Source organism: Pagrus pagrus (assembly GCF_965226575.1).
Source record: "Pagrus pagrus genome assembly, chromosome: 11".
In the NCBI taxonomy this organism is placed as follows: domain Eukaryota; kingdom Metazoa; phylum Chordata; class Actinopteri; order Spariformes; family Sparidae; genus Pagrus; species Pagrus pagrus.
In genome coordinates, this window is record NC_140195.1 from 25,035,901 (window position 1) to 25,062,920 (window position 27,020).

The following is a 27,020-nucleotide window of genomic DNA, read 5'->3' on the forward strand; positions in this document are numbered from 1 at the left end:
ATAGGTGAATAAACTGCTTAAAGCGTGGCAAATTTGGAGGTTTCTGATGAAATAATAGACACAGGATGTGGGATGTTAGGACAAAATCAGCCAAACACAAAGCTGCAGGCCTCCGAGTGACGCTAAATTGCTTGTTATTGTCAAGTAAACGGATTTCTATTACAGCCTGTCCTAATACAACAGGCTTTGCCTTCCTATCTTTATCCCCAATACTAAAACACGTCCCCATTATGCCCAGTCTATTGTCTTTCCAATATGGCTACGCTCCCAGTGCTTAAGCGCCACCTGCACCCTCACAAAAACAAAGTGTGCCACTCAGTGCTCCCATTGGTGGCCATGCAGTGTCTATTTCATCCTTTAGCCCCTGGTGGGTGCCTGTGTTCCTGCTTTACCTCTCATTGCTTCTCCTCAGCAAAGCCCATCAAGATCCAGGGCTCTGAGGGGAGCAGCAGATTCCTGCCAAAGCTGCAACATTGCAGCAGCCTCAATAATAACTATAGTGTTTTGTCAGCGGTGCGCCTGCCTGCCAGTGTGGGCCCGCTGCTAATTCCAGGGGTCTGATTACAGTGCCGGCTTGGACCTGGCAGTAATAACAAGCTTGGTGACTGCTCACCACTGGCAGAGAGGAAATAAAGAGATATAAAGGACAAGGAGAGGACAGGGGGAACAGAGAGTACAGTGGAGAAGCATCAGGAGAGGGAAGGAGGGAGGAGACATGTTGAAAAAGGAATGAGCTGTGAAACATTTAGAGAACGGGGGGGATGCAGTGAGTGATCGAGTGAGTGAATGGGTGAACAGAATACATGAGTGGATCAAATCCAGGGAGAGAAAGTAGCGTGAGTGCTGTAATGATGGTTTATGGAGGGCTAAGGCCATCAAAAGCACCGTAATTACCACTGGCAACAACAGCAGGCAGTGACTAGCAAAAAAATAAAGTAAAAAAAAACAAAATAATAATGATGATGATGCTAATGATAGTATTGCTGATAATAACTACATGCTCGCCACCAGAACAGGGACTTTGGCTCTTATCGCGTCACATCTGCATCGGAGAGTCACAAGCTGTTTTTTACTCTTCCGTTGCCAGTAGAACAGCTCTAAATCTAAAACATTTGCCCTCAAAGTTGTGTCTATTTTTCCCCATGGTATTGAACATGGTATCCAATATGGATAAATTCCAGACACTAGTGTCTTTCCCGATAGCTCTGCTGCCTTTATGTACATGTAAGAAGGTAAACAATGAAGGATTCCATAACTCCACTATCTTTGAAACTGACAACTGACAAATGACAACCGCTCTTGTGGAAAGTGTCCTTAAATTCCCTTTTCTAGAAATTCTGCCATCTTCTTTCTACCAGTGCTATATAGTTTCTGTTGCACTGTGCGTTGCAGTGAACCAGCCGTTACCTTCAACTATGTGCCAATCTGTAAGTTTATTGACCGTTGCTTTTATTGCAACAGGCTTGTTAAAGGTACCACACAAAGCAAACATATTATGTTCAATGGACAGTATTCAGAAGGGTGAGGATGAGACCCAAGAATCAAAGGAAGTAGTCATATAGCTGGATGAAATCCAAAAAACCAATCAAAGACGGTTTTAAGTTTGTTTGTAGCTGAATTGAAGTATGTTTGTATTGTACTGTCGGTAGAGGTATATATATATATATACCAGAGTGCAGGATGGTATATGTGCATGTCTGCCAGGATGTGTGCATGCGAACGTGAGAGAAGGTGTTAGGAGGTCAGGGGAGGCAGAGTGACAGGTTCTCATTCTCTTTCTGCCTCCAATAAATCCAGCCGGTACAGAGGGTCTGGACAGGTCACTCTTGCTTAGATTATGGAGTTGTCAGGGCTGATGGAGGAAGAGAGAAGCAAAAGTGGGAAGGAGGGAGGGAGAGCTGAGCGAACGGGAGAGCTTTTAACTTTAAGAATAGTGTGGGTGGTTGGATTGGTGCTTTTGTGCAAAGCCTCGTTTGACTCATTCGATTTGAATGGCGGGTTTTCATTGGGGTAAGTGAATTGGCTACCGTTCTGAGAAGCCGTCATGTCCAATTCAAATCAACTCGGGAGTCTTATCTGGCACTCGGGAGTGCAGCCACAAAAGAAGTTTTTTTCCTCACAGATTATCCTCTTTTTTAAAGGGACTGGAGTTGCATGGAGCATGATGTTAGCAGTAAATACAAGTCTGTGGCTCAGGGTATGTTTTAGCAAACAGGAAGGGAGTATCAGCCGGCAGGTCCCTGACATCTGTAGGAGGTTGCAATCTCTACATTTCCCAATACGGGCATGTTGGTGCGTACTCAAGTGCTAAGGTACTAAAGTGCTTAAAGTTTGGGACTGTAACTTTTAAAAAGGAGGAATAAAACATTCTTCCTCTTAAATTGGTCCCAGACTAGAGGATAATTGGGCCGGTTCTGGGTCTGATGCGCCCCTCTGACAATCACATTGGTGTTCCCATTTCGACTAGAAATTTTGACTAGACTTGCTGTGATTTTCACCTTTTTTCATACTTTTTCTCTCCCGAGGTTACAGCTATGTTGGTGTTAACGTATACTGAGCCATTTTGTACAGAACTAAATGGTACATCTATACAACGAAATGCGACTTTATTGACTTGCAGAATTAAATTTTAAACCGACAAACATTTGTGTCTTGTCATTAACCACCATGCGTATTTTTTCTGAAATAAAGTCCCATGAAGGAAAGCAGAAGGGGAGAGACTTTGCCTCTCTGTTGATTCGAAACTCACACTAGCCAATAAGAGTGGCCTCACCAGAAATATGGGGAAGCATCACCAACCAAATGTTGTTACTCATCTCCAGCTCGTGCTGCAAAATGTTTAAGCCAAGTCCCTGGATTTGCCACTTTGAAATCGTTTAGGATAAACGCCAAGTGACTGAATCATGTGCAGTGTGCACTCATACAATTTAAATATTACAAATCTGTCATTATGTCTGTGGTATTGCACTTTTGTAAAATCAGTTAAGATTTGCAGCTCTGCTAGTGTGTACCAGGCAACACAAATCAAAAGCTTAATTTTTAAATTACACCCTTGCTCTCTTCAACACACTCAAGGGTTTGACTGCTACAATACAGGCTTACTTTGTCTGGTATGACCAGCAACTTATAGTGGCTAATGTTCAGCCAAGCTTTGTGGTAATTCTGTGGTAATTCAATAGAATATTCACAATCCTTTATCTGCCTATTTTAATGGAAAATGTCAGTTTTATACAACCTAGGTCTTACAGTATTGTCATAGTTCTGGCCATTGTTCATATCGGTGATACCATTGTGCTCACCAAGTAAATTGTTGAGATTTGGCATCTTTGCTCAAACAAAGTTGAATGAAGCATGAGCGGTCACATGATGGACAGGTTTTAAACAAGCCCCCAGGTTAGACATGGAAGATACACAGAAAAATTAGGACACAAACAGTTTACGGATCAACTTCCTGACACACCTTTGTTCTACTTTACTTACCGTGGTTATGTCAACACAGTCTTCCTGTGCATTGTGGGACCAAGACTTTGTCAGACATGTTGTCTTGTTCCCAGTCACCCCATGGTGACAGATGCCCATATGTTCCCATTGTCCTGGCGGCACAGCTCAGCTTCGCTCATTTTGGCACAACAGTATAAAAATCCCATTTGACCACATTCATTTAGCACCTGACTCATAACACTGACCTGGCTATTACAACTGTTAAGTGCCAAGGTAACAGTGTAAGTCTCCCTGTGAGGCCAGGCAAAAACGACCCACACGTTGTTAAGGCGTGGGCACTTAGTTGCCCCCAGTGCTCTGCTCTAATATTCATATAACCCGGCCCCTAATGGTTCAGACCAGCTTCTTCATTATCTTCCCTTTGTTCTAGACGGATGATTTAGGATGGGCGAGGTCAGTTTACCGGCGGTCAAGCAGCCAGGCGGTGAGCAGATAATGGCCTCTGATATTATGGAAATTAAAAGGAGAAGCCACGCTTAAATTGGCCCAGCAGGAGTCCCTGATAACAACACAAGGCGAGGAGGAAAAAGTGGTCAGTTAAGAAAAGATAGAACTCAGAGGCACAGAGAGAGAGAGAGAGGGAAACAGCCAGCAGAAGCATTTTCTGGTTCAAAGAGACAAGAGACATTTGGGCAGCTGTGGGTATGTGTGTGTGTGTGTGCGTGTGTGTGTGTGTGTGTGTATTCATGTGTGTATGGGCATGCACACGCTACAATCAGCTAGGGAACGTGCACCATGTTGGCTCTCCTAATATTGAACTTGGAGCAAAGTGGTAAATACACTCCCTCTCCCAGAGAGAGCCACAGAAGTGCTGCAGAACTCATCTTGTGTGGCCACTCTAGTGGAACATGGAGTTTTCATTCTTTTTTTCACTTTTTTCTTTCTCTTCTTGAAGGACTGCAACAAGTAATGCAAAAAAAGTGGAGTGAGTGTGTGTGAGCGAGGTGACTAGGGTTCGAGAGAGTGATCAATGGAGATTGATTTTGTGTGTGTGCATGTGCATGTGAGTGTGTGTTCTTGAGAGTTGGCTGTCAGCACGGCCCGCTGCCTCCTACTCTATCAGTCCACTCTCCACTCTCTCTCTCTCTCTCTCTCTCTCTCTCTCTCTCTCTCTATCTGTGCTTTAGAGAGGGCATTATCTCTCCGGCACCGACACACTCCTGTGTCCTCACAGTGAAAGGAGAAAGGCATCAGTACTCTACACCTGCTGCTCTGTCTGCTCTAACATACTGCAGGCAGTCAGAGCCGATACAAGGAGGATGTGAACCTCTCCATCTTAAAGTAAAAGTATGTGATGCAGCCACGAGTATTCAGTTGTAATCTGTATTGAACATTTCAGAGCTTTGCAGTGATTGGATGCAGTTGCATTCATTTTCTGCATTTATTGCCTGAATGGATCAAACCTGTCATTTCTTAATACGTTTCAAAGCAAACACAAAGCTGGAAAGATTACATTTCCTGTGAGCTTGAGCATATATGTATAAACAACAAATCTGTAATATGTTTTGAAAACCTAAAAGAATGTTTGGAAAGATTTTGGTCTTCGTTAAACTGGAAATAGAGAACCTTTTTCTTTCAATTCATCATTCTGAAGTAAATACTGATTGCGGAGTGTAATGGCTGCAGAAAAATGACACCACGCGCGACGAAAACAACGGTTGAGATACGGCACAAAGGAAGTGAGTCTGCCATTACGCAAGCGAAACAATAGTAGTCATTGTTTTTTGTGGTAGCTATCCCCAGGTAACTGTGGGACAACTGGAATAACTCTGGAATAAGCAAAAGGAAAAGAAACCCTAGCCTGTTCGTAGTAATCTAAACTTTACAACATGTGAGAGACAAGATGCAAAACCTTGTGTCCTGGCGACACAAAGTAAATGTAATCCCAGCAACTGTTACGTTTTGTCCTCAGTGTGTTCGCTGAAGCACATTTTTCCTCATTTGGTAGTCCTTATTTTTTGACTCTGTTTAGATATACTTGCAGACATACAGAATATAATGATACCATATATTAGAGCTGGCCTAAGGGCTGTGAAGCGTCTGCCGTTGCCATGGTCATTGACGTTCAAGTCAGTATGCGCAGGAAGGAGAAGTTGCGTCAGCTGCACTGAAAAACAGACAATGGACTGATGAGGAGAGCCAGAAATGGAGCTTCCCTGTTGAGTTCGAGTCATCACAAAACCCAATTAGTCACAAATACGATCCAGCGAGCACAGGACTGTGAAGAGCACAAGCTTGACCCTTGACGGTCGCAACTGCATTGCACTTAATCACTTGTAAAATTGACTTTTGAGATTTTGGAGGCGAGGACAGGACAGGTGCTGATGTCTGACGTCCGCTACTCGTCTTTCATTAGACTCAGAAATTTAATAATATACATGGTACGAGGTGAATTTACTTTTTAAAACACAATTATCAAAAAACACATCTTTTTTATAAAAAGGGGTGTTGATAAAGAATCGAGGAGTCTCACAGCCTGAGGAGTGAAGCTGCTCCGTAGTCTGGTGGTATGGATATCACCCTGCTATCTTTTGCCAGATATCAGCAGGGTGAACACACTGTGGCTGGTGTGGGTGTTGTCTTTTAGCATCCTTCTGGCTCTGTGCAGTGACATGTCTGCACAGAGCCAGAAGGATGTCACTGATGCTCTGTAGATGGGTCCCAGTGATCTTCTGGGCAGTTTTAATCACCCGCTGTAGAGCCTTCCTGCCGGTGTGATGTTTCCTGTCCGGATGCTTTCTATTGCTCCTCTGTTGACCAGAATCTGGCTCCGGAATTTAGCCTTCCGTAGGAGGTAGAGACTTTTCTGTACTTCTTGTACCAGGGTGGTGATGTGTGATGACATATCAAAGTATATAGGCAAATAATGAACACAGGTTTGATAAACTGCCCGGGTTTGGGTCAGTGCAGCTCAACTTTGATGTGTATGAAAATGATGAATCACAAGGCACCTTACCAGTTTATGTGGATTGTTCCTTTAATTTTCCATTTAGCTGTGTGAGGTGTGTTCCCTCTGTTTCTCACTACACTCTGTAATGAATAACTTTTATCCTGTTATTTATCAGTCTTTTCTTTTCTGAACTATTGTTGAAAGAAAGCTTTTGCCCAGAGAAGTTAAAACCGCCTCTGGCCTGAGCTTGTTACCCCAGCTGTACTTTTTGTCTTTTGTTTTTAGCTGGTCTGACTGGTTGTTAAGGTGTCTGGGCCGGGCCGGGTAAAGCCCTGATTTATCCCCTCATAGGACCCAAAGCCGGCAGGGAGGGAGGGTTTCAGGAAATCTCCTGCAAGCAAAAACCTCATTCTGGAGCAGAGCTGGGGATGAAAGCCAACCTGCTTTATTTCTCCTTTACTTTCCCCTTCCACTTCTTCCTTTTCCTCTCTTTTCTGCTCATGCTCCGACGATCTCTATTGTTACCCCGGTGACACGCCCGGTTGCCCCCACTGACAATGGGCTGGTGGTAATAGCTGTAGATGGTGGAGATGACTTTTGGCTTTGCCAGAGCAGATAACAGTGTTCTGCACAGTCTAACTGACGATTATTTATCTCTGCCTCTGCAAATACTTTCTTCCTTTTTTTTTCTCCCTTTCTTCCTTCTGCCCTCCTTTCCTTCCTCTCTTTCCATTTCCAATCTTCCACCAATCTTCCCCTTTCCCAATTTCTGTCTTCCCTTTTTCTCCTTCCCTTCCTCACTCCCTCCTCTTCTTCTTTTCAGCTTCATTTTTTTTTTCCTCGCTCATTTTCTGCCTTCGTGTTTTTCCCCTCGCCCTCCCTCTTTTTCGAGTCTATTCTTCGTCAAGTCTCTCTCATTTCACCTCTCCTTTATTTGCGCGCTGTTAGGCCGGCCAAAAATATCTCCGTCACGCTCCCCCCACTTCTCACTTCTTTCTCTCTCCTCCACTCCCTCTCTCTTCCCTCCACTCCCTCCATTCTCTTCAATTTGCCTCTGTAAGATTTTGAGACAAAATCTTTTTTTGTGTCTTTCCACCACCCTCATCAGTAGTAATGCACACACACACACCACACACACACACACACACAAACAAACGAAGAGAGTAATCAAATTTCTCCAGGGTGATTGCTGAACACATTTATGTGCACACACACACTCACACACACACAGGGCGAGAGGTCATTGTAAATAACTCGGTTTTCGTGCTTTCATTTCCCTGGGGCATTGACTCTTGCTTGGTATTCATAACCATAACATGCAGAACCTGACAGCCCAACTGTGTGCCTGTGTGTTTGTGTGTCTGTGTGTGTGTGTTTGTACTGATACAGTATTTATACCCCTATGGATGTACAGACATACACACGCAGGCGTACTTAGTGAAATAAACAGGCATCGTAGACATTTCACAAACAGATAGATTGAAACATATACATTCTTGTTATTGTCCTTCACACACACACACACACACACACACACACACACACACACACACAAGACATGATAATAGGCTTTGCTGGAATCCTCGCTCCATCTTTACTCTCCGTTCCACTCATCTGCGACCACTGATACTTGTAAGACAAATCCTGTCTTCTTCATCTCTCGCTCTCTCTCTCCTGCGCTCACCTCTCTAAAACCTGCAGGCAAAACAGCCATTATATGCACACAAGCATGCGCATCAATATCCACACACACACACCTGCTTAATATCAGACAAGGAGTTGTGTTTTGAGACTTTTTAATGTATTTATGTATTTGGCATCTCCTGAATAATACATCGTTATTCGTTATTTTCCCTGTGTATACTTTGGGAGAGATGGAAAGGAGTGAAAATAAAAGCAGAGTGGTGTTGAAAATATGAGGATAACTACCAGCTCAGCAGACAATAGTGGATATTTTATTTTATTTGTGCGGAACAAGAATGGCGACAACTGTCAAGGACTGGATTTCTAAAGAGTAACTGTATTGGCTTGGTTTCTATTGTACGTGGGTATATATATATATATGTGTGTGTGTGTGTGTGTGTGTGGAGCTGTTACACAATGCAGACACATGAACCAAACTTTCTTTTTTTAAGTTCTGTTCAGGGAACTTTTATCAGCGTGAAGAGATACAAAGAGACAAAAGCAGCAGACTCGTCTGTACAGCAATCATTAAAACTTTTTGGAATTCGCAGCAGTTGATTCACTTACAGTCTCAGCCTTCTAAAACTGCTGCCTGGTCTGTGACACTTGGTTGGTAACATGTTTACCCCCCTTGATAGTTAATTTAACTTTAGTTGATAGTTATATTACTGTTTACAAACAATGAAATGCTTCGTATATCATTTATTAAAGGTTCAGTTTGTAAGACGCTTTGGGATGGCAGCCAGCCCGACCTACAATCCCAAAGCATCAGTATTGACGAGTTGGGAATGAGCCTCAAAAATCAACTTACTTACAAAATTGGACCTTTAAGCAAATGTAAAGGTTTAAACATCAGTTGCAACTCTATAATGGCCATCCAAATAATGTTTATAGATGAACGACACAGTATTAGTGTAACATAAATGAGATAAAATTATGAACAGTAACAAATTACATGCATTGAATGCCACGCAGCAATGGCGGACTCCACCAGTAGACAGTGAAAAGTTCTTATATAAAGGAAGAAATCCAGAATAAAAATACGTTAAATGGGTTTATGTGAAGACATGCTGACATACTAATGATAATGAAGACATAATAAAAGAAAATAATGTTTATATTATATTATTTCATGTATGATACTTTGTAAAGGTTTATAAAAATGAGTTTCAAATTTTTAGTTGCCATCCAAATGTTTGTAGATGAACTACTGTACACAAAATGTTTTTTAAAGCATTTCATTGTTTGTTAACAGTGAAATAACTATCAGCTAAGGTTTAATTAACTATAAATTCAACATTTATTAATGATGGTTAATAGAAATGACTACTGAGTTGATTAACAAGTTGTAGGGGTGGATGATTTTGCCAAAAACTTAAATCACAATCTATATAATTGCAATCACAATCCATATTGTAAACAATTTTACAAACCCCTCGGCTAATGCCAGTCTTGAAGTAACCAATGAATTTTTCCATTTGCACCACTGAAACACAATATTGCGTCATAAGACGTAAAAAAGTATTTTAATATCTTACATGTTTCTGTATTCTTCACTGCACTTAGACTCAGCACCGTCAGTTGCACACACACCCACACCACTACTGCCTCGCTGCTTATTTAAGGACTGTCCATTGACTGCATTCACTCCCCCGAGTAATCCTGTGTTCACATTGTGGCAGTAGAAGGCCAGGTAGACGGCCCTGGCTTACATTGGGGAGATTGATTGTAAATCCCTCCACTACTGGTTTTAAATGAGCAAACAGATGTCAAACTTTCACACCTTTTATCTTCTCCTGAGTGAAAACCAGGTGTTGAGATGTTCAGCCACAGGGCTGTAGGCTTGTATTGTCTTGTGTCAAAGCCAAGATGAAGCAGTGCGGAGCTTATTGATCCAGGTCGTTACGACCCAGAGTCCTGCTGGTGTTCATGTTATCTAATGAGGGACTGTTAACACCTGGGTTGGGATGTGAATGTGGTTAACTGAGAGGGAGGAGAGGAACCCAGCAGCCGTTTGTCATCAGATTCGATTAGATTCTGATTCAGTGGGCTAAGATTTGATTATAAAACTTATTATTGATGCATTTTGATACAGTGTCACTATTTGTTACTTTTAAAACAAATGAGCTGTATCATCCATACTTAAAAAATGCCACCCTCAACAAAAACTCACAAAGCAGCCTGGCACGCACATGTTTTATCATCCAGCTGGTTCAGTCAGAATTTGGTTTAAAATTTCAGGTAATTGATTTTTCTGCATCGGGGCATAATCTTTCAAGAGAGAATTGTGATGCATTAAGAATATTTCCCTAACTCCTTTAAAAAAAAACAAACCCACAAGCCATTACATTGCATTATATAGAACCAAAGATGTTGAAGATTCAAAATTGTCTCATTTTTTTTTAATTGAGGAGTAAACTACTGACTGTCTATTATGTAGTGAGTACAGTAGTGAATTAGTGAATGAGAAAAAGACAGGTCTTTCTCTGGCCACATTTGCTCTGAATACCTCGTGATTAACCTCCTTTTACTGCAGGAATCATAAAGAATGACTTCTATAAATACAACCGATGGCAATTACAGAGTATTGGCACATTACTTTGCCTTCGTTTTCCCCACGGTTCTCAAGTCAGTTACTTTGACTGACAGCAGGCTACAGTGCAAGCAATTGGTGACCTCAATGAGGAGCCTGTTGCCGGCACTCCTTTATCTAACAGATCACTGTGGCTGCCTGTACTCGTTCCATTCCTCCATTGTAGTATGTATTTCTGAACCGCTGACAAAACGCTTGGAAAATGACATCAGGGCTAACCTTCAGATAGTCCAGGTGGTAGGAAATGTTTTGTTTTCATCTGCAGTAACTTACTAGATATGTCCGATTTGATACTGTATCTAAAACGATTAACTGGTGAACCACAATGATGAATGAATGATTACCTGTTAATCATTGTGGTGACATAAATGAAATAGTATAACGTAAAGTAAAATTAAAGCAACAATGAAACACATACGTCTCATTTCTGGTGAATCCCATGTGCAAGCTGTCCATAATAGTAATAAAAATTTAAGTTTGATTCTGTGAAAAGTTGAAGGATTGAAACTTTAAAATGATCCAATTGGAAAAGATAAAATAATAATTATGTTTAAAGTCCGACCAATATTATTCTAATGGTCGCTCCTTTAAAAGAATAAACGATTTAATCGTTCCTCCCTGAAGAAGTCCTTCCACCACCCTATAAAACCTCTAACTTCTCTTGTTTTCAAGTGCTTTAAGTGGCAGAGCGGCACAGCATTACCTGAGACTTAACGGCTGAATCCTGGTGGTTTGGATTCATTTGTTTTGAAGAACCTTCATTTTTGGACAAAACAATTCGCAGTGAATTGCTTTTCCACTCTGGAGTCTTCCCTTTCTTTTCTTTGTCGTGGTGGAGCATGCCCATTTCCCGAACACCTCCTCTGTGTGGTGTGTCCTGTCACACTGTCCTGCTTATCGTGGAATTACACAAGCAAGACACTATTAAAATGCTGGGTCAGGTCAGTTTTATACTGTTTGTCTGGATCACTTGAGTGGCGAGGCTGATGGTATGACTTATGTTCTCTGGCAACAATCTGACTGCCACTTTGTTTACTGTTTCCCCTAATCCCATTAACTTCAGTGGAACTCTGTGAGGATTGCGAGGACAGACCAATATACCCTAATTTCTCCCTGAGATGAATTTGTTTACTTATTCCAATATATAACAATTTTCTTCACAATTACAATAATCCACACACACTCTCATGCCTGCCTGTGTTAATAACGCCTGGCAGAAAAAGAAGAGAATCAATCCCGGTTATTTTCATCTACTATTTGCTCTGAATAAATGTCAGTACTCTCTGCTCCTCCTGCAGCAGTGTCATTCTGTCTCCGCCAGAGAAGCTTATCAAAATAGCTCAAATTAAATTGTTGTCATGTTAAACAGGGTCCTATATTGCGAGGCTGATTTGATGGGGTTTATCTGATTGCAAGCGTGCGTGTGTGTGTGTGTGTGGGAGAGAGAAAAATAGAAGTCGATAAACAGCGCGTTGGTCCTTTTACACAAGTTTTACATCACAATCCACTGGTTCTCTCATTGTTTTTAAATTAACTCTCAATCTGTGGTGCCAGGCCCTCATTACTGTGGTATTCAGTGAAGAGATTATTTCTTGTTATTTTCTGTTGATGAAGTTTTCGTAGTTGTTGCTGCTGTTGTTTCAGCTAATTCCAAACATCAGTGAGAATGTGAAAGTCATGACTTTGCACTGGTTCCCAAACATTTTTGGCTTCTGGCCATTTATAGTCAAATCATGAGCTGTGAGCGATGTTTCCGTCTCAGTTTAGCTCGGTTGTTAGAATCCTGTAGAGGTTAAACTCTCCAGCAGCCCGTCAACAAACAAGTGGAGATTTGAGAATAAATAAACATAATTTATGTTTTTAATTCATTTAAGAGATAAACCAGCGTGAATAATCAGGCTTTGAGTTCACGCCTCTGAGCTCATTATGTCTTCTTGTGCATACTGTATGTCTTCACACAGATGTGCCTGTGTTCGTGTCGAGGAACGATACGTACTGTTACTGACTTTGTAGCAGCTCACAACATATTGCGCCCAGCGGCCATCGCTCATTAGCGAGTGTTGATGGCAAAGGCCAAGTATGATTAGCCAACGCTTCGCTGCACATGAGTGCTGATTTTGGCTCCCCACCACCACAGGCTCCCGTTAATCAGGAGCTAATGAAAGGATACTTGCGACATATGCGCCACTTAGCCCGTGTGAGCACTGGTACCTCTTTGTGTATCGCTCCCTGGTGGAAGTTCATCTTTCTGTTTTCACTTTGTTGCCAGTTTATGAGTTTAAAGGTGTTTTGTACAAGAGTTTATTCAGCTTTTAAACCATTATGCATACTAGAGGTAATTTCTCCTTTCTGTGGCTCTCAGTGAAGTTTAAGTGATGAAAAACATTTTGTCAGTGAACCATAGCCGCGGTGTGAATGTTTGCCGTAATGCTACATCTGCTAGCCGGGTCTAACGAGTTTCATCTCACTCCATTTGATCCAGGGGTGCCTGCTGTAGAGCTCTACAATTTAAAACAACATAAGTGCATTATTGATTATGTGTGATGCTGGCGTTAAAGAGGTAAACAAACTAGCAGTTAATAACATCTCTGGCTTATTTTGGCACCATGATCTTCTGTGCTGCGTTCGAAAGGCCTCAGCCTTTAATCCAAGAGGCACAACTCTTGTTACAAGCACTGACGTTTTTCCAATAGTTAATACTCACTTTTCCCCATAGGCTATTATGGTGACAGGGAGGCTCTGAGGTTAAAGAGTCTGTCCATCAGTTAGAGTTCTGCCTTTTCTGCTAATCTTTTCTCTCTTTTAGCTTGCTTATATGGATTGCAAGTCTGAAATAAACAGAGTTTAAACTGTGTGGATGGTTTGACACATGATGTATAATCATCCAGAGAGTCCATTAGCAAGATATTGAGGGCACCTTCACAACTGGCCTCAGTCCCAATCCAAGATTATTTCTTCAGTTTTCATCATCACACCTTTGTTTTTACAAACAAGAAGCCTTTGAAAAACCTGGATTGATTATACCAGAAAGTACGTCATCATGACAGCCAGTTTGAGTTCAAGCAAAGTGCCTGAGTAAATATTGTAGCCAGGCGTTGCTTTCTTTACGCTGGTGCCATGTAGTGGAACAGTCTTTTGCCAGGTTTTAAATATGACAGTGGCCTTTGGTTTAATTCAGAATTAAATTTCCAATTACATTATTATCTTAGCTGATGTTTAATACAGGAGTTATTTTTTATTTCCGAAAGCAGACATGTTATGCAAATTTTAAAAAAAAACAAAACACATCAGTTTTCTCATACTGTTCAGTTCTTCCCCCTCTGTCTGAAACACTCTGTTTTAGCTCCTGTCTCTTTAAAGCCCCCCTTTCTGAATACCCAGTCTCCCCTGATTGGTCGGCTCACATACGCCTGAGCCAGCATCTCTAATAACAACAGAGAAGCTCTGCAAAGTCAATACTTACGTGCCAAATCAGCTGCTAGGCATTGATTCTTCAATGTGTGACTCAGTGACGTAGTGTGATGTCACAGAGTCACAGAATTAAAGGGAAAACTACTGACGAGGCATTTCAGGAGCAGTGTTTTCTGTGGGAGAGAGGAGCTTCTTTTGGTGCAGACTTTGACCTTTTTATCTTTCAAGATCTTTTACATGCACAAGAACATTTATAAAACACTGAGGGAACGGAAAAATACTATTAGGTCTAATAGGTCTCCTTTAAACTGTGTTGGTGTTCGTCAGAAATTCCATTTTTAAACCCTTGGATTTTTCCGAGTCTGGTAATCATAAATAAAATCAGTCTATCCATCTATCATCACCTCTGTTGATGAAAACTGAATTTCCCCTTTGAAGTTTTTTACAAAATATGTTTAGATCAGATTATCACATGTAAGATTACATGATTCTCACATCTACCAGTGTAACTGCCCGAGGCTTCATGTGGTCTCTGATTGTGTGCGTTGATATTTGCTGATGTTTTTCTGATGAATTTAAGTGTTCTTACTTAAATCGTGCGCTGTCCTTTCAAAGACCCCCACATCTCTGCGTGCGTTTATCATAAATGCCACATCCAGACGATTTAGTCCCGACTCGCCTTCTTTCTGTCACTCAGCAGAATAAATGGGCCCTGTGTAGTCATTTCAGCACCCCACCTGTGCTTTACTGCATCTTTCAAGCGTGAGATACCTGCCACTGGAAAATGACAGCCAAGGCACAAAATGGACTATTTTGGAATCATAGGACCTTTTAGTATTTCATTTCTATTTTTCTTCAACATTATTATTCATTATTATTGTCATCTCAAATAAAGTGCAGAAATGGAAGTCCCTGTCCTTTTTCCCTTTTCAGTTTTTCAGCCTCCTTTTCGCGTCGCCCAAATGTGGGGCTCACATCTGTCCAGACAAACACCATCCAACATACTGTACACCCACTCCCACACTTCACTGAGTGTGTGGGCCTGCAAACTGGAGTGTGATGAGGCCTTTTTGTGCTTCATTTTCCATTCTCAAGGGTAAAACAGCAAAGCGTGTAAAAGAGAGCAACAGCTGCAGTTCAATGGAGCTCTTTGAAGAACTACATCAAACACAGAGAATCATCTTCCAGCTATTGGCCTCGCAGTAGAGAAAGTGGAGGGATAGTGTGTGTGTGTGTGTGTTTGTGTGTGTGTGTGTGTGTGTGTTTGTCCTGACAGCATGTTGGAGAGGTGTGGAGGACTGTTAATCCTCTGGCCTTCCCTCAGTCCCTGCCTCCTGCTCCCCATCACTTGGTTCGGATGTCTGGCTGCATATTCTCATCCATATTTATTCAGTTCTTGGATCTTGGTCTATATTGATCTTGTCCGTTAATCTTGTTTATTTTCTGACCATTCCATACTGCCTCTCCTCGCGCTCCCATTCTGACCCTTTCCCTTATCTCACTTCTACACACTTCTCTCCATACCACCTCTTTGCTTCTCAACTTTAAGCCTTGCCTTGCTTTCTCGTCCCCTTGTTTATTTAAACCACCCACATGTTTATTTATTTTTGGTTTTTTTCCTGTGGAGTGTTCGGTTTTCTGGCATTTCTCAAGCTCTGCATCACTTGTCAATCAAATCTTACTTTTTTTCTTTTACTTTGAAATGCATCATTTCCTATATGACAGGAGATTTTTCACATAAAAGACCTGCCATTCACTCTTCCCTAAGTAATACTATGACCACAAAATACTTTAGTAAGTAAAATGAGATTTCAGACGTTTATGAATGAATGTTAAGGATCAGCAAAATGGGCAACACGTCCCCTTACCTACATACTGACTGAACAGGTCAATTGCATGGGACTCCCAAAGCAACATGACCCTTGCAGTCTGCCAGTGACCAGACCTTCGTCGTGCAGTGGCAGTTTGTTTAGGTGTAGGCGAGATAGCTTCCTGGTCAAGTTAAGGAAAATATTGTAGTTTGGCTTCACTCTTTTTACTTCTTCGCCTGACTTCCTCCTTTGCTGCCTTAATAATTATTACAGCCACTAGAGGTCACCTCCTAACAAGAACTGTAAATATGGGTCGACCTACAGTACAAGGTCATTTTTCTGACAAGCACGGCCTGAAAATGGGATATGTTTTTTTTAAGCTTTGTTTTGGCCTTCACCAACACTCAAAAATAAAATTGTATGATGACATCACTGAGAGAGAACCCAAAAACTGAAATACATTTTCTGTTTAACTGTGAAATATCCTGCCTCCTTTGTCACAAGATAAACACACTTGAAGGATGATAGCAAAAATGTGTATTAATGTCTATATTCTGTGAAGAGAACACAGACTAATATATCGATATCAGAATTTCTTTACTTTCTCATATCACATATATCGGCCCTAGCTCTAGTCTAAATGTTTTCTTGCCGGTGTCTTCTCTCTTCTGCTCTCCTCTCTTGCAGTATTTTCTCAACGACAGTTTAACTCAATCCCCTCATTGCAGTTTTTTCTCTCTCTCGGTGACATTCTCTCTCTCCTTTTCGCTATCTGTCTCTCTTCTTCTTCTTCTCCTCCTGCTGGTGATAGAGGGGGGTTCTTGATTAGAACACACACTGCCAAGTCCCCCCACATCGCATCATTGCATTTGATTAGCTCCAACCCCCTGCTCCCTCCCTTATCACTACCACCACAACAGGAAGCTCCACACACACACGCACACACACACACACACACATGAATGCGCAGATTCACATGCATACATATCACAAACTGACTTCCAGACTTATCTGAACTCCATGGCTGCCTGTAAACGTGCACTGGCACATTTGAACACGCACATCTGGGCTGCTCCTGGTGCCGTGGCGGCAGGGCATCAGGTAAAGCCAGCGTGGCACTGACAGCTCCCTGTCCCTAATGAAGCATTAATAAAGTACAGCACAAAACAGTGGATCAGAGAGCAGCAGAGCTCCCCACCTGCCTGGCTGTCTGCTGGCTGCCAGGGAGTGAGATGAGAGGGGAGAGGATCACTGTAATCCCCCGTCTTCCAAAACCCCTCTGCCCCACTTTTCAGGGAGACATCGCCCCTCATCAGCTGCTCTTCAGCATCGCGCTGAAGACTCAGTACTTTTCAGTTTTCACGAGTTTAATGTCAAACTAATACACTCTATAAAAACCTTGTATAATTAAACTACCATACAGAAATACCATTAACACTCCAGCGGCCCTGCACCAAATTATACAGCAGCAAATGGAAATGTTATTTTGTTGACAGTTTTTCAAACATATTCTACTTTGCAAATAAGTGCAATTTTATTGAAAAGGTATGCATTTAAAACATTTAAAGATAAATGCTACACTTTTGTGCCGGCAGGAAAAACAAACTTGGACAAAGGAGAGCTTCAGAGTTGTTGGCAGAAAACGACGATTCTCGACAGCTTTGGTTTATTTTTTCCTTCAAAAGTTCTTCATATCTGAAGCTCAACAGCCCAGTTGCCAGAACAATGTTGGCAATTTATGAATTATCACCCACGGATATATTGAGTCTCTTTCTGGCAAATGTACCTTTTTATTACCTCCAGTTTTCACTTTTTGTTGTGACAGTGCTGTCCTTATGTTCTGGTTATGTTGCGGTACAAGAGCCACTTAGTTAGGGTTCGTAAAAGATCAGATTTTTGCTTCCTGCTACACTGAAAATTGTCCCAACATCTTGTTAAAAATATAGGTTCTCGACTGCAAATTGTCCAGTTATGTTGCAACTACAGGCTCATTTATGCTCCCTTTACATGCGAAAATGGATATGTTCGTTTCAAATTATATGAATATCACTGCCCACATATATCCATGTGTCCTTCATGTTTGCATGGATGTTAAGCAATACAACTACAAGAGTGGACAAACTGGTCTCCAGACCTCCAGTTTTACTCCGCTGTGTAACTCACATTATAGCTCTGCCCAATCTCCTCTCACCTCTTCTGCAGTGACTGTCTCTGTGCCTTGACGGGATAAAATCTTAAAACTTACCACCAGCTCACATTACCTGTCTTCAGACATTTGCAACATTCTTCCCTCTTGTTCTGTGGTTGTGTCTCGCTTGACCTATTGGCTACACTGCTGTCAACAACTACCGGAGGTATTGCTCCGTGGGTCCGTATCCATGGCCTAGCTGTAAAGGCGTCAGCTGTAGCTAGCTGAACCCTAAACCTCTCTGTGCATTCATAAACTTAAGTCAGAAAGCTTCAGTATTAGAACAAACCACTTTGCAATGGCTCTACTGTATATGCTGCCTGAACACACCTTAAAGCTAACGTTCATGTGTTACTCCTGCTGTGTGAAGGTGTGTAATGAGGCAGGCAGGTAGTCCAGTCGCAATACATCCTCGACTGGCAGACGATGCTGGCCCTCTGATTCAAGTGAAGCAAACCTGCTGCCTGTAGATATTCCAGAAGGTGTGTCCATTCAATTCTGCCTGCCGGCGATTAGGAGAATTGGAGCCATTGTTCAGTAAAATGATCCAATCAAGTCCAGGTCCAGCTGTGATAGACAGGAAGGAGTTCATAATGCCTTTAAAATAAGCTGGATTTAAGAAACTGTAGTGTAGATAAACATTTAGTCTGCCTATATGTAAATATATAACGGCATATTCTCTTAATTGGGCCCAAAATGCCAGCCTGTCTTCGGGGTGTCCTCTCTCCTGATGTCATCTCTCCCTGTTTGTGCCGGAATGCCATTGCTTCGGTGTCACTTTGTGTCTTTATCTCTCCGTCTATCTGTATCCTTATCTCCCTTTTTTTCTCATTATCCTCTCAGTCTAAACCTCGCTGAGCTTTACTCCAGCGAGGGAGACTGATCTAATTGGCAGCGAGGATCATTGTAATTTAGCGAAGCCAGCTCTGCTGACTTTTTCCGCTCCTTGCTTTCTCCTCTTTTTTTTTTTTTTGCCACCTTTCTCATGATAATAATGAGAAAATATAAGCGAGAGCTCCCTGAAGTTTGCTGTGGTGAGCGTGTTAGGGTTTTTTTTTCTTTCTTTCTTTCTTTTTTTTCATGTGGGCTTGTTACACCGATCACATTCGCCCAGGCAATTTGCCTGCTTGTCTGAGTCTGAGAAGGGAGGCTTATCTGCACTAACGCCCCATCGAGGCTGCGCTTCGTATCCAAATCGGCCCCTGTTAGCATTCAAATCAAGAGCCCCCACCTCCCCTTCCTATTCTACCTTGCTGTCGTGTGCCTTACTATCGCCCCCACCCTCCTTTGCCTGTCAACAAGCCAGCTTCGCTCGGAGGTAGAGAAGGCCCGGGCTATTTTTTAATGAGATCAAGAAGCGCGAGGGTGCTGTTTACTGTCACAAAGCAAACAGGGGCCTCTCTCTGCAGGTGAGGAGAATCACTAGGCTTCTCCCTCGTCTTCCTCCTCCTCCTCGGTAGCTATGACTGCCGCCTCCACCGTAACATCCACCATTTTCTGGAAACCACAAGCGCTCTGACAAGGTGCTTCTTCTTGTCAGGACACATACCTCCTCTTCCCTTTCCCACCAGCAGGTGCATCAAAACAGTACGGCTTTGAAGGTGATTTCTACTAGTGCTGCCTGCTACATAACAAGAGTCCAAACTACTTTATGAGTACAAATTGTGTAGTGAATTGCTGCTGCTGTGATTTAACATGACCTTTTACCTGCTCTGGCAGGTACAACGAGGACATTGCTGCAGCGCTGTTTCCCACGGGTCATCAGTGTCTCATTGTTCATATGATTAGACTGAAATTAGAGGCCAAGAGTCACAATGACTCTCTAGTCCACGTTGGCTGCCATAAAGCCACCATCAATAGCTCATGATTTTCGCACTTCATTTTCCATCAGTCTCGCTTAGCCAGACCTGTAATCTAGTGCTTCATTTTGAAGTAACTTTGTACAAAAATAGGTCGAGAGTCGGTTTTCAAAGTTGGTGTCTCAATACAGAACAAATATAAAATGGGGTAAGGGGGTTGGGGGTTTCGTTAACGAGTCTTACGTACCTCAAAAGGACTTGACAGCAGGAGAGAGGGTTGGGGGGGATGTGTCGTGAAGATGAGGAGAGCGAGGTGGGGGGATATCCTTTGATCAGAAGCACTCCTCGTAGCACTCCTGTGCCCTTACACATCCATAATATATGTCTGCACACATTCCAGTCTCTTATTAACAACACGATACAGTACCATACCGTGCTGAAGAACTGCATTGCATTTTCAGAAAAAGACAAACCCGAAGCACTTTATTGCCTTTTTTTCGTCAGAACGGCGAAAGATAAAAGGTAAAACAACACACATCGAATTTTAGATTCAATATAAGCACCCCCCCCCCATCTTTAAATTAAACCCATTCATGTCGGTTGTAACAAAAGAGTGGATGATATCAGACATGGGTAAATATTTATTCTAAAAGTGGCCCGGCTTAGGAAATGAGAGGGCTGCCAATGCTCGGCTCCACTCTCAAGGGAGAGCATGTTTGTCCATGACAGTCATAAATATGTATCATGCAGTGAGATGACAGCGATTGTAATCTGACGGCCGCCTTTTGTCGAGCATATGAAACCCAAGAAAAGCGCCGATCAGTGGTAAACACAGGCGAAATTAAAAGTTGCACCCTCTCCCGTCATCTCACTGAGTCACTCAGCGACAAGTGGCACGCTGTTTAATTAGGGTGGAAACAAAGTCCTCGGGGCGGGACACCTCTCTCCCTCCTCCCTCCTCCCCTCTCGGTCTCATTTGCAGAAAGGTAAATATTCAGAGGGTCGCTTTTCAGCCGTGGCGATTAAAGCATGCTGGAGCATAGCAATAGAGATTGTGTTGTGAATGCAAAGCTCTTGAATCAATTCACGCTGCGCTGCGAAATGAAACGCAACCTGTTTGTACGAGCCGACAGCCGTGGCGGTGCGTCCTCACCCAGGGGTGTCAAGTAGTTCTTCAGACTCAGAATAACTACGCCGAGCTTCCAAAAAGGGCACCAGCAGCCCGCTTAAATAAGGTGGCCTGTCATCCATGATGCTCTCCAGTGTCCAGTAGCAGTGAGTGTCTCGACAGGTGTATTCTTCAATGTAAGAACCCCCTCTGCTTGTGACTAAACCTTGTTTTCATGTCTGTCCCCACCTGCAGCTCTGAAGGACCCCTGCACTGAGGTGACCTGCAGCTACGGCAGCACCTGCATCCAGTCGTCAGATGGCTTGTCGGCGAAATGCATGTGCCCCCTCGGCTGCGAGGGCAAAGCAGAGAAGACGGTGTGCGGCAGCGATGGGAAGGACTACCGCAACGAGTGTGAGCTCCACCAGCACGCCTGCAAGAACCAGAAGAACATACGAGTGCAATACCAAGGGCCCTGCGGTGAGCTCTCTCCTCACGGGATTATTTTCATCAGTGTGTGGGAATTAAGCATTTCTTAGATTCAGAGATCAATGTAGGGATTTAGAACTTGTGAGGAATTCAGATGAGGGATCAGTTTATTTAGTCTATCCAGTGTCCGGCTGGAGTGAAAAGTGTCCATCACAATCCCTCTCAGCCAAAGATTACTCTACTTTTCTTTCTCCTCGATGCTCTCACTCCTTTCCTCTCTTTCCTTCTTCCCACTCTATTTACTACCTCTGGCTTTTGTTGTTTCTCCCTCACATACCCCACTTGCTTACGGAACACCTCTGCTAATTCTCATTTTTCATTCAGGTTGCCTTGCCTCGCGCAGGTACTCCTGTGGTGCGAATTGTTGTTTTCTCTAAATAGGTCTTGAGAGCTGTCGTTTTTCGTCAGGCGCAGCTTTTTTGCTCGTCCTTGTTATCGTCAGGCGATGGTTGTTTACTCCCAAGGCGCTCAACTTTGAGGATTTTTTTTTTTGTTTTTTTGGTGGCGAGCCAGATGGAGGGAAGGAACAGCAGACACAAACGCTGTCTCTTAGCAGCGGGAGCCTGCGGGAGACAGAGGAGGGTGGTGGTCAAAGGGGGAGATGGATGTGCTGGTCCGCCGGTGGAAGGTTGGTCGTATAAATCCAACCCGAGTCGGCCAAAGTGACCCGAGCTGCTCCATGTTCTCCCTGGGGAGGGCCGGTGCTCAGGGGGAGGCATTGATGGTCCTCTAAATCTTCCTGCAGCCATTCATATAAACCCTTGGCTATTTCAAGGTGCTAGCCATAGCCAGAAAAATGCAGTTGATTTATCCGTGCTGCTGGTTTTTACAGCAAACAGGCCATTCTTTTTGTAATTACCCTACTTGCTCAACTAGAGCAGAGCATGGATCCTGGAAGCTGTTCTTCTCACTTAATGGGATGTAATGGTCATTCTCTCAGATAATGGTGTGGCTGGCAGGTGAGGCACTGCGTTATGCAGGGACACTGCAAGCATTACGATAAAACCCCTGTCTGCTCTGTTGCTGGTCTCTGCAAGCCTTTGCATTGTGCTGATATAAAACAATCCGAGGCCTGGCCAGAGCTGGCCGTGGTCACTCCGCCTCCCAGCCCTGCGCAGCCAAAATGCTATGTTCCTTTTTTATGTCCCCGCATTGTTGCTCTTTGTGTCCCTGCCAGAGGTCTTTGGAAGCCATTCCCCCTTATTTTCTCATATTCATTCTCCTTCTATTCCTTTCTTCTCCTTTCCTGATGATAGGGCGTTTCATCCTTGGTGTGTTTTGAATGACTCGTCGTCAGCTTGGCAGTGATTTGATATGTCACGGCGCTACATAAATCCTTTGTCTCCCCACATGCTGAAAGCGTGGCGGGCAGGATAAAGCCCAGGCTCCTGTTTCAAGGAGTAACACCCCCCCGTCCGACACATCCACAAACCAATTCCATTATGATCACGGACTGATACGGCCGAGCATGCCAGACCGACGCTCCCCTGGAAGCAGGGAGGTGCCAGGGAGCAAATCAAAGAGACCGTCTCTTCATCCATTTCCTTGTCTTCGCTTCACATCCAAGGTCCCAGTCTGAGCTGCTCTCAGCTGCTGGGTCACTGATAATATCTGCCGAGCAGCAATGATGGAGGATCATGTCTCAGCTTCCCGTCTTCCCTTCCTCCTTTCTCTTCTCTTCTCATCTCTTCCCTGTGGATTTATTAAACAAATATTGTCAAACAAACAAAACTTAATGCATTCAACCTAGATGATGCATCCTGAGATGATTATTTGACCTGAAAAATATTACAGGCATATTGTTGTTTACTGCAATTTAAAACGGGCTTACCAAAGCGCTGACAGGGACTTTACTTTGGAAGGAATGCCAGTTTTGAGGAAATTAAGCCAGCACACATAATATCCTGTGATGTTTTTGATGTGATTTTTCTTTTGCCAGTATACTAAGGTTCACTTTTCAGAGGACCAAAAGATGGACAGAGATGTTTTTAATTAAAGCTTTCATCCTCAATGCCCAAGGGTCTAATTAACAACAGATATTTTTAATTATTACCTATTTCACGAATCAAATTATACTACATGCTGTGCCTGTATGGCAGTGAATGATCATTAATGTTTGGTCTCCACAGACCCGTGTAAAGACAATGAGAACAGCCTGAGCCAGATGTGCCGGGTGGAGGCGATCACCCGCCAGCCCCTCCGCTTTGGCCTGCCGGAGTCGTGCGCCTTGGATGATGAGCCTCTGTGTGCCAGCGACGGCCAAACCTACCCCAGCGAGTGCGCCATGAGATCAACAGGCTTGCAGAAAGGCATCAGGCTCAGGAAGATCCACGCAGGACGATGCAGGAGGCTGGGTAAGGAGCTCTGTGGACGATATGGAATGATTAGGTAGCAGTATGCCTTTTGCCAATTGTGATTTTTGGCCCCACCATTAATCAACCACTGTTGTAAAAAGTTCCAAAAGGTCATACTTGGGTAAAGGTAAATATTGTGTTAAAATATTACTTTGGTAAAAGTGAAAGTCACCCATATAAATAATACTTTAGAAAAGTCTTAAGTATCAAAAGTATAAATAAATGTAAATTATACATATATTTAAATGTATGTATTGTATACTACGATTATCAGAATCCTTTTTTTTTTTTGTCCAAATGCAGAGTTATTAGTAACTCAAGCTTTCAAATAAAAAGTACAATATTTGCCTCCGTAATGTAGTGGAAGTATAAAGTAGTAGAAAATGGAAATACTCAAGTAAAGTGCAAATACCGCAAAACTGTACTTAACGACAGTACTTGAGTAAACGTACTTACTTACAATAACAACAACAATACAAGCAGTAGCCTACTTGAGTAGAAGTCTTAAAGTATCTGATATAAATGCTATCAGTTGCAGCATTATGCCTGATGATCTCAGGCATCGAGTTTGGCTGTAAGAAGAGAGCAGCAAGTATTTGGAAATCAATTCTTAAAGACACAGGAAGCCAATGTTAAAAGCCATGAACATGAGTATAAATATGTAATATATGTAAGGACGGATTAAACATTTTTTGTTTTCAAAAAGAATGTCCTGTTGTAAAAATAAATGAGTGAAGTACACAACTGAATCCTTCAAAGTAAAGTGCTCTGCTTTCCTCAGAGCAGTTTGGCATTGTGTTCAAATCCATCAAAGGGTTGGACTGAACAAAAATGAGTCTGGACTTAATTTACGCCAAATTACTTCTAAAAAGACGCACACACAACAGCTGCACAGTCATGAAACATCTGCATCAGGACATCATTTATGCAAACTTGCTCATATTTCACATGATGTCGTCCTAAAATGTGAACAGCTGTAGCTGAACCAGCATTAAAATCGTACTCTGTGACTGTATTCCACTACACTGCACGGAGATAAATGACTCTGAGGTCTCGGGGTCTGCACTGTATCCATGCTAACAGTAGCCTCCTCCAGCACGATAAGAGCCTCCAGGGCTGTTATCTGTGCTATTAGAACAGGGGGTTTAAGCCTTAGTCAACAAAGAGCTGTCAGCTTTTACTGTATGTCTGATAGCCATCGGAGGAAATCCAATTTTCCCGCTGTGTTGTCGGCGGGGCCTCGCAAAGCCACAGCTCTGTTGGTTTACGGCAGTGATGTGCGGACACCCACCACCTATTATTGTGACCACTGACCAGACCAAAGACAGGAATAGATCTCTGCAGGACTCCAACAATGATGGCTGATACACAATTCTTTGACACACCCGGTTCTCCTGTTCGCTCTGCTTGACAGGCTGATGGAGGAGTGTGAGGGCTTACAATTGCACAAATCCCGCTCTAAGTAGCATTGTGAGTTTGTGTTTGCGTGTCAGTGTGTGTGTGTGTGTGTGCCATCATGTACATGTGTGTGAGCAAGTGGATGAATGCTGTGCCTTTTTCAAATGAAAGAATAATTCAATTTGAAACAGAGATCCATGAAATCATATCCCTAAGCAAATTACAAATTGGTATCTAATGAAAATGGCCATTTCGACTTGTAACCATGACATTGCACATCCTTGTAGCCCTCTCACTCAGATACAGCGGCGATGTAATTAAGTGTGGCATGACAGGCTTTTAAAGAAAAGAGAAGAAGCAATTGAATTGCTGTACAAATTTGATCCACTGATCAGGAATGAAATAAATTCGAAGCCTAGCGAGCGCCCGCAGAACAGAGGCCTGCTTCAAATTGGATTTTCTCACTTCAATGGTAAATTTGCCATTCCACATTACCAGTATTGCTTTCTTTTTTCTTAATTTCCGCAGTAGATTTCTGCTTAGTGAGTCAAAATGTAATGAATATAATAGTTAAGAGTTTAACTTGACCCTAATATTAAATTCCAGAGTTTAAGTTCCACATTTTTTTCTTAAAGTTGTTGGGGAACTTTATTGTTAAAGTATAATGGGAGTGCAGCAAACCTGATCTCCAGTCAGTTGTCATGGGTTACATCACCAAAGAACATGTATTATAATCCAATCACAGTGGTATTAAGAGAGAATGTCATCACGGGTATTATTACAATAAAATTCATAAAAAAATATGGGTTGGCTGTGAAGAAAAACACTCATGAACTAAAATAGAAATAATATCCTCAACTGAAACGACATTTCAATAAAATCTAATATTTTCACTTTATTTTATGATTCAGTCTCTTGTGTGGAAGGAGCAATCATATCTGTCACAGGGGCAAATTATTCTTCACGCTTCCAGAGAAGTCACCTGAAGTTCAGCAAAAAGAAAAAGAAAATAATGTTACTTTACTAAAAATTCACTGTTTAGTTTCCACTTAAAGGGTAACTCCACCAACTTTACACATTTTACTGATCATGGGGAGGTCTGCTACATCTGTGGAAAAAGTAGTATAAAGCCTTTTGTGGCTCCAGGGGAAGCCGCATGTCACCTGATAGATTGTCCCCCGTTGCATTGTGGGTAACAGGTTTTAAAAAGGAGTCCAATGGTCCAGCATTGTTGGACTCATTATGGTCTGTTTAGAAACAAATAATCCAAAAAGTTATCAGTACACACTTTCTTTTTCCTTTATAAAACCTGGCGCCTACATTACCCACAAAGCATCTTAGCCACTGAGTGACATCACTGAAGGTAATTTATCAGATTACATGCAGCTTCCTCTGGAGCCACAAAAGGCTTTAAACTACTTTTTTCACATATGCAGTAGTACTCCCCGAGGACCTGTAAACACACTGTTTAAAACTGGTGGAGTTACCCTTTAATGTGCTTTGAAAGGGAGGACCAATGAAAAAATGAACACTGACAATAAATAGAAACCAATAAATGCTCAAAAACATTACAAGTACTCTTTTGTTTGACAGATTTCAATCTCTGCGCGTCCAATCTGTTGATTCGTTGGCTTTAAATTTCATTCATCTGATCTCACATTTGTTATTTGTACTCTACTATTAAAATGTAATTCAATTGATGTGTAATTTTCTTTCCTATTGTTGTGATCACGCCCTCCGATTCTTCATGGAATGACTGCCTATTGTAACTAACACTTTTTCAATTCTTGTGTGT

The 27,020-nt window shown here is 42.4% G+C and overlaps 1 protein-coding gene across 7 annotated transcripts in view; it reads left to right on the forward strand.

The window, feature by feature from the left end:
• agrn (agrin) overlaps positions 1–27,020 on the forward strand; it is a 276,308-nt gene that overhangs the window by 159,367 nt on the left and 89,921 nt on the right. For all 7 annotated transcript variants that reach the window (XM_084365476.1, XM_084365478.1, XM_084365477.1 and 4 more), the window contains 2 exons: positions 21,240–21,464; positions 23,603–23,827. In XM_084365476.1, coding sequence (XP_084221602.1) covers positions 21,240–21,464; positions 23,603–23,827 — 450 coding nt within the window. The remainder of the gene's footprint in view (positions 1–21,239; positions 21,465–23,602; positions 23,828–27,020) is intronic.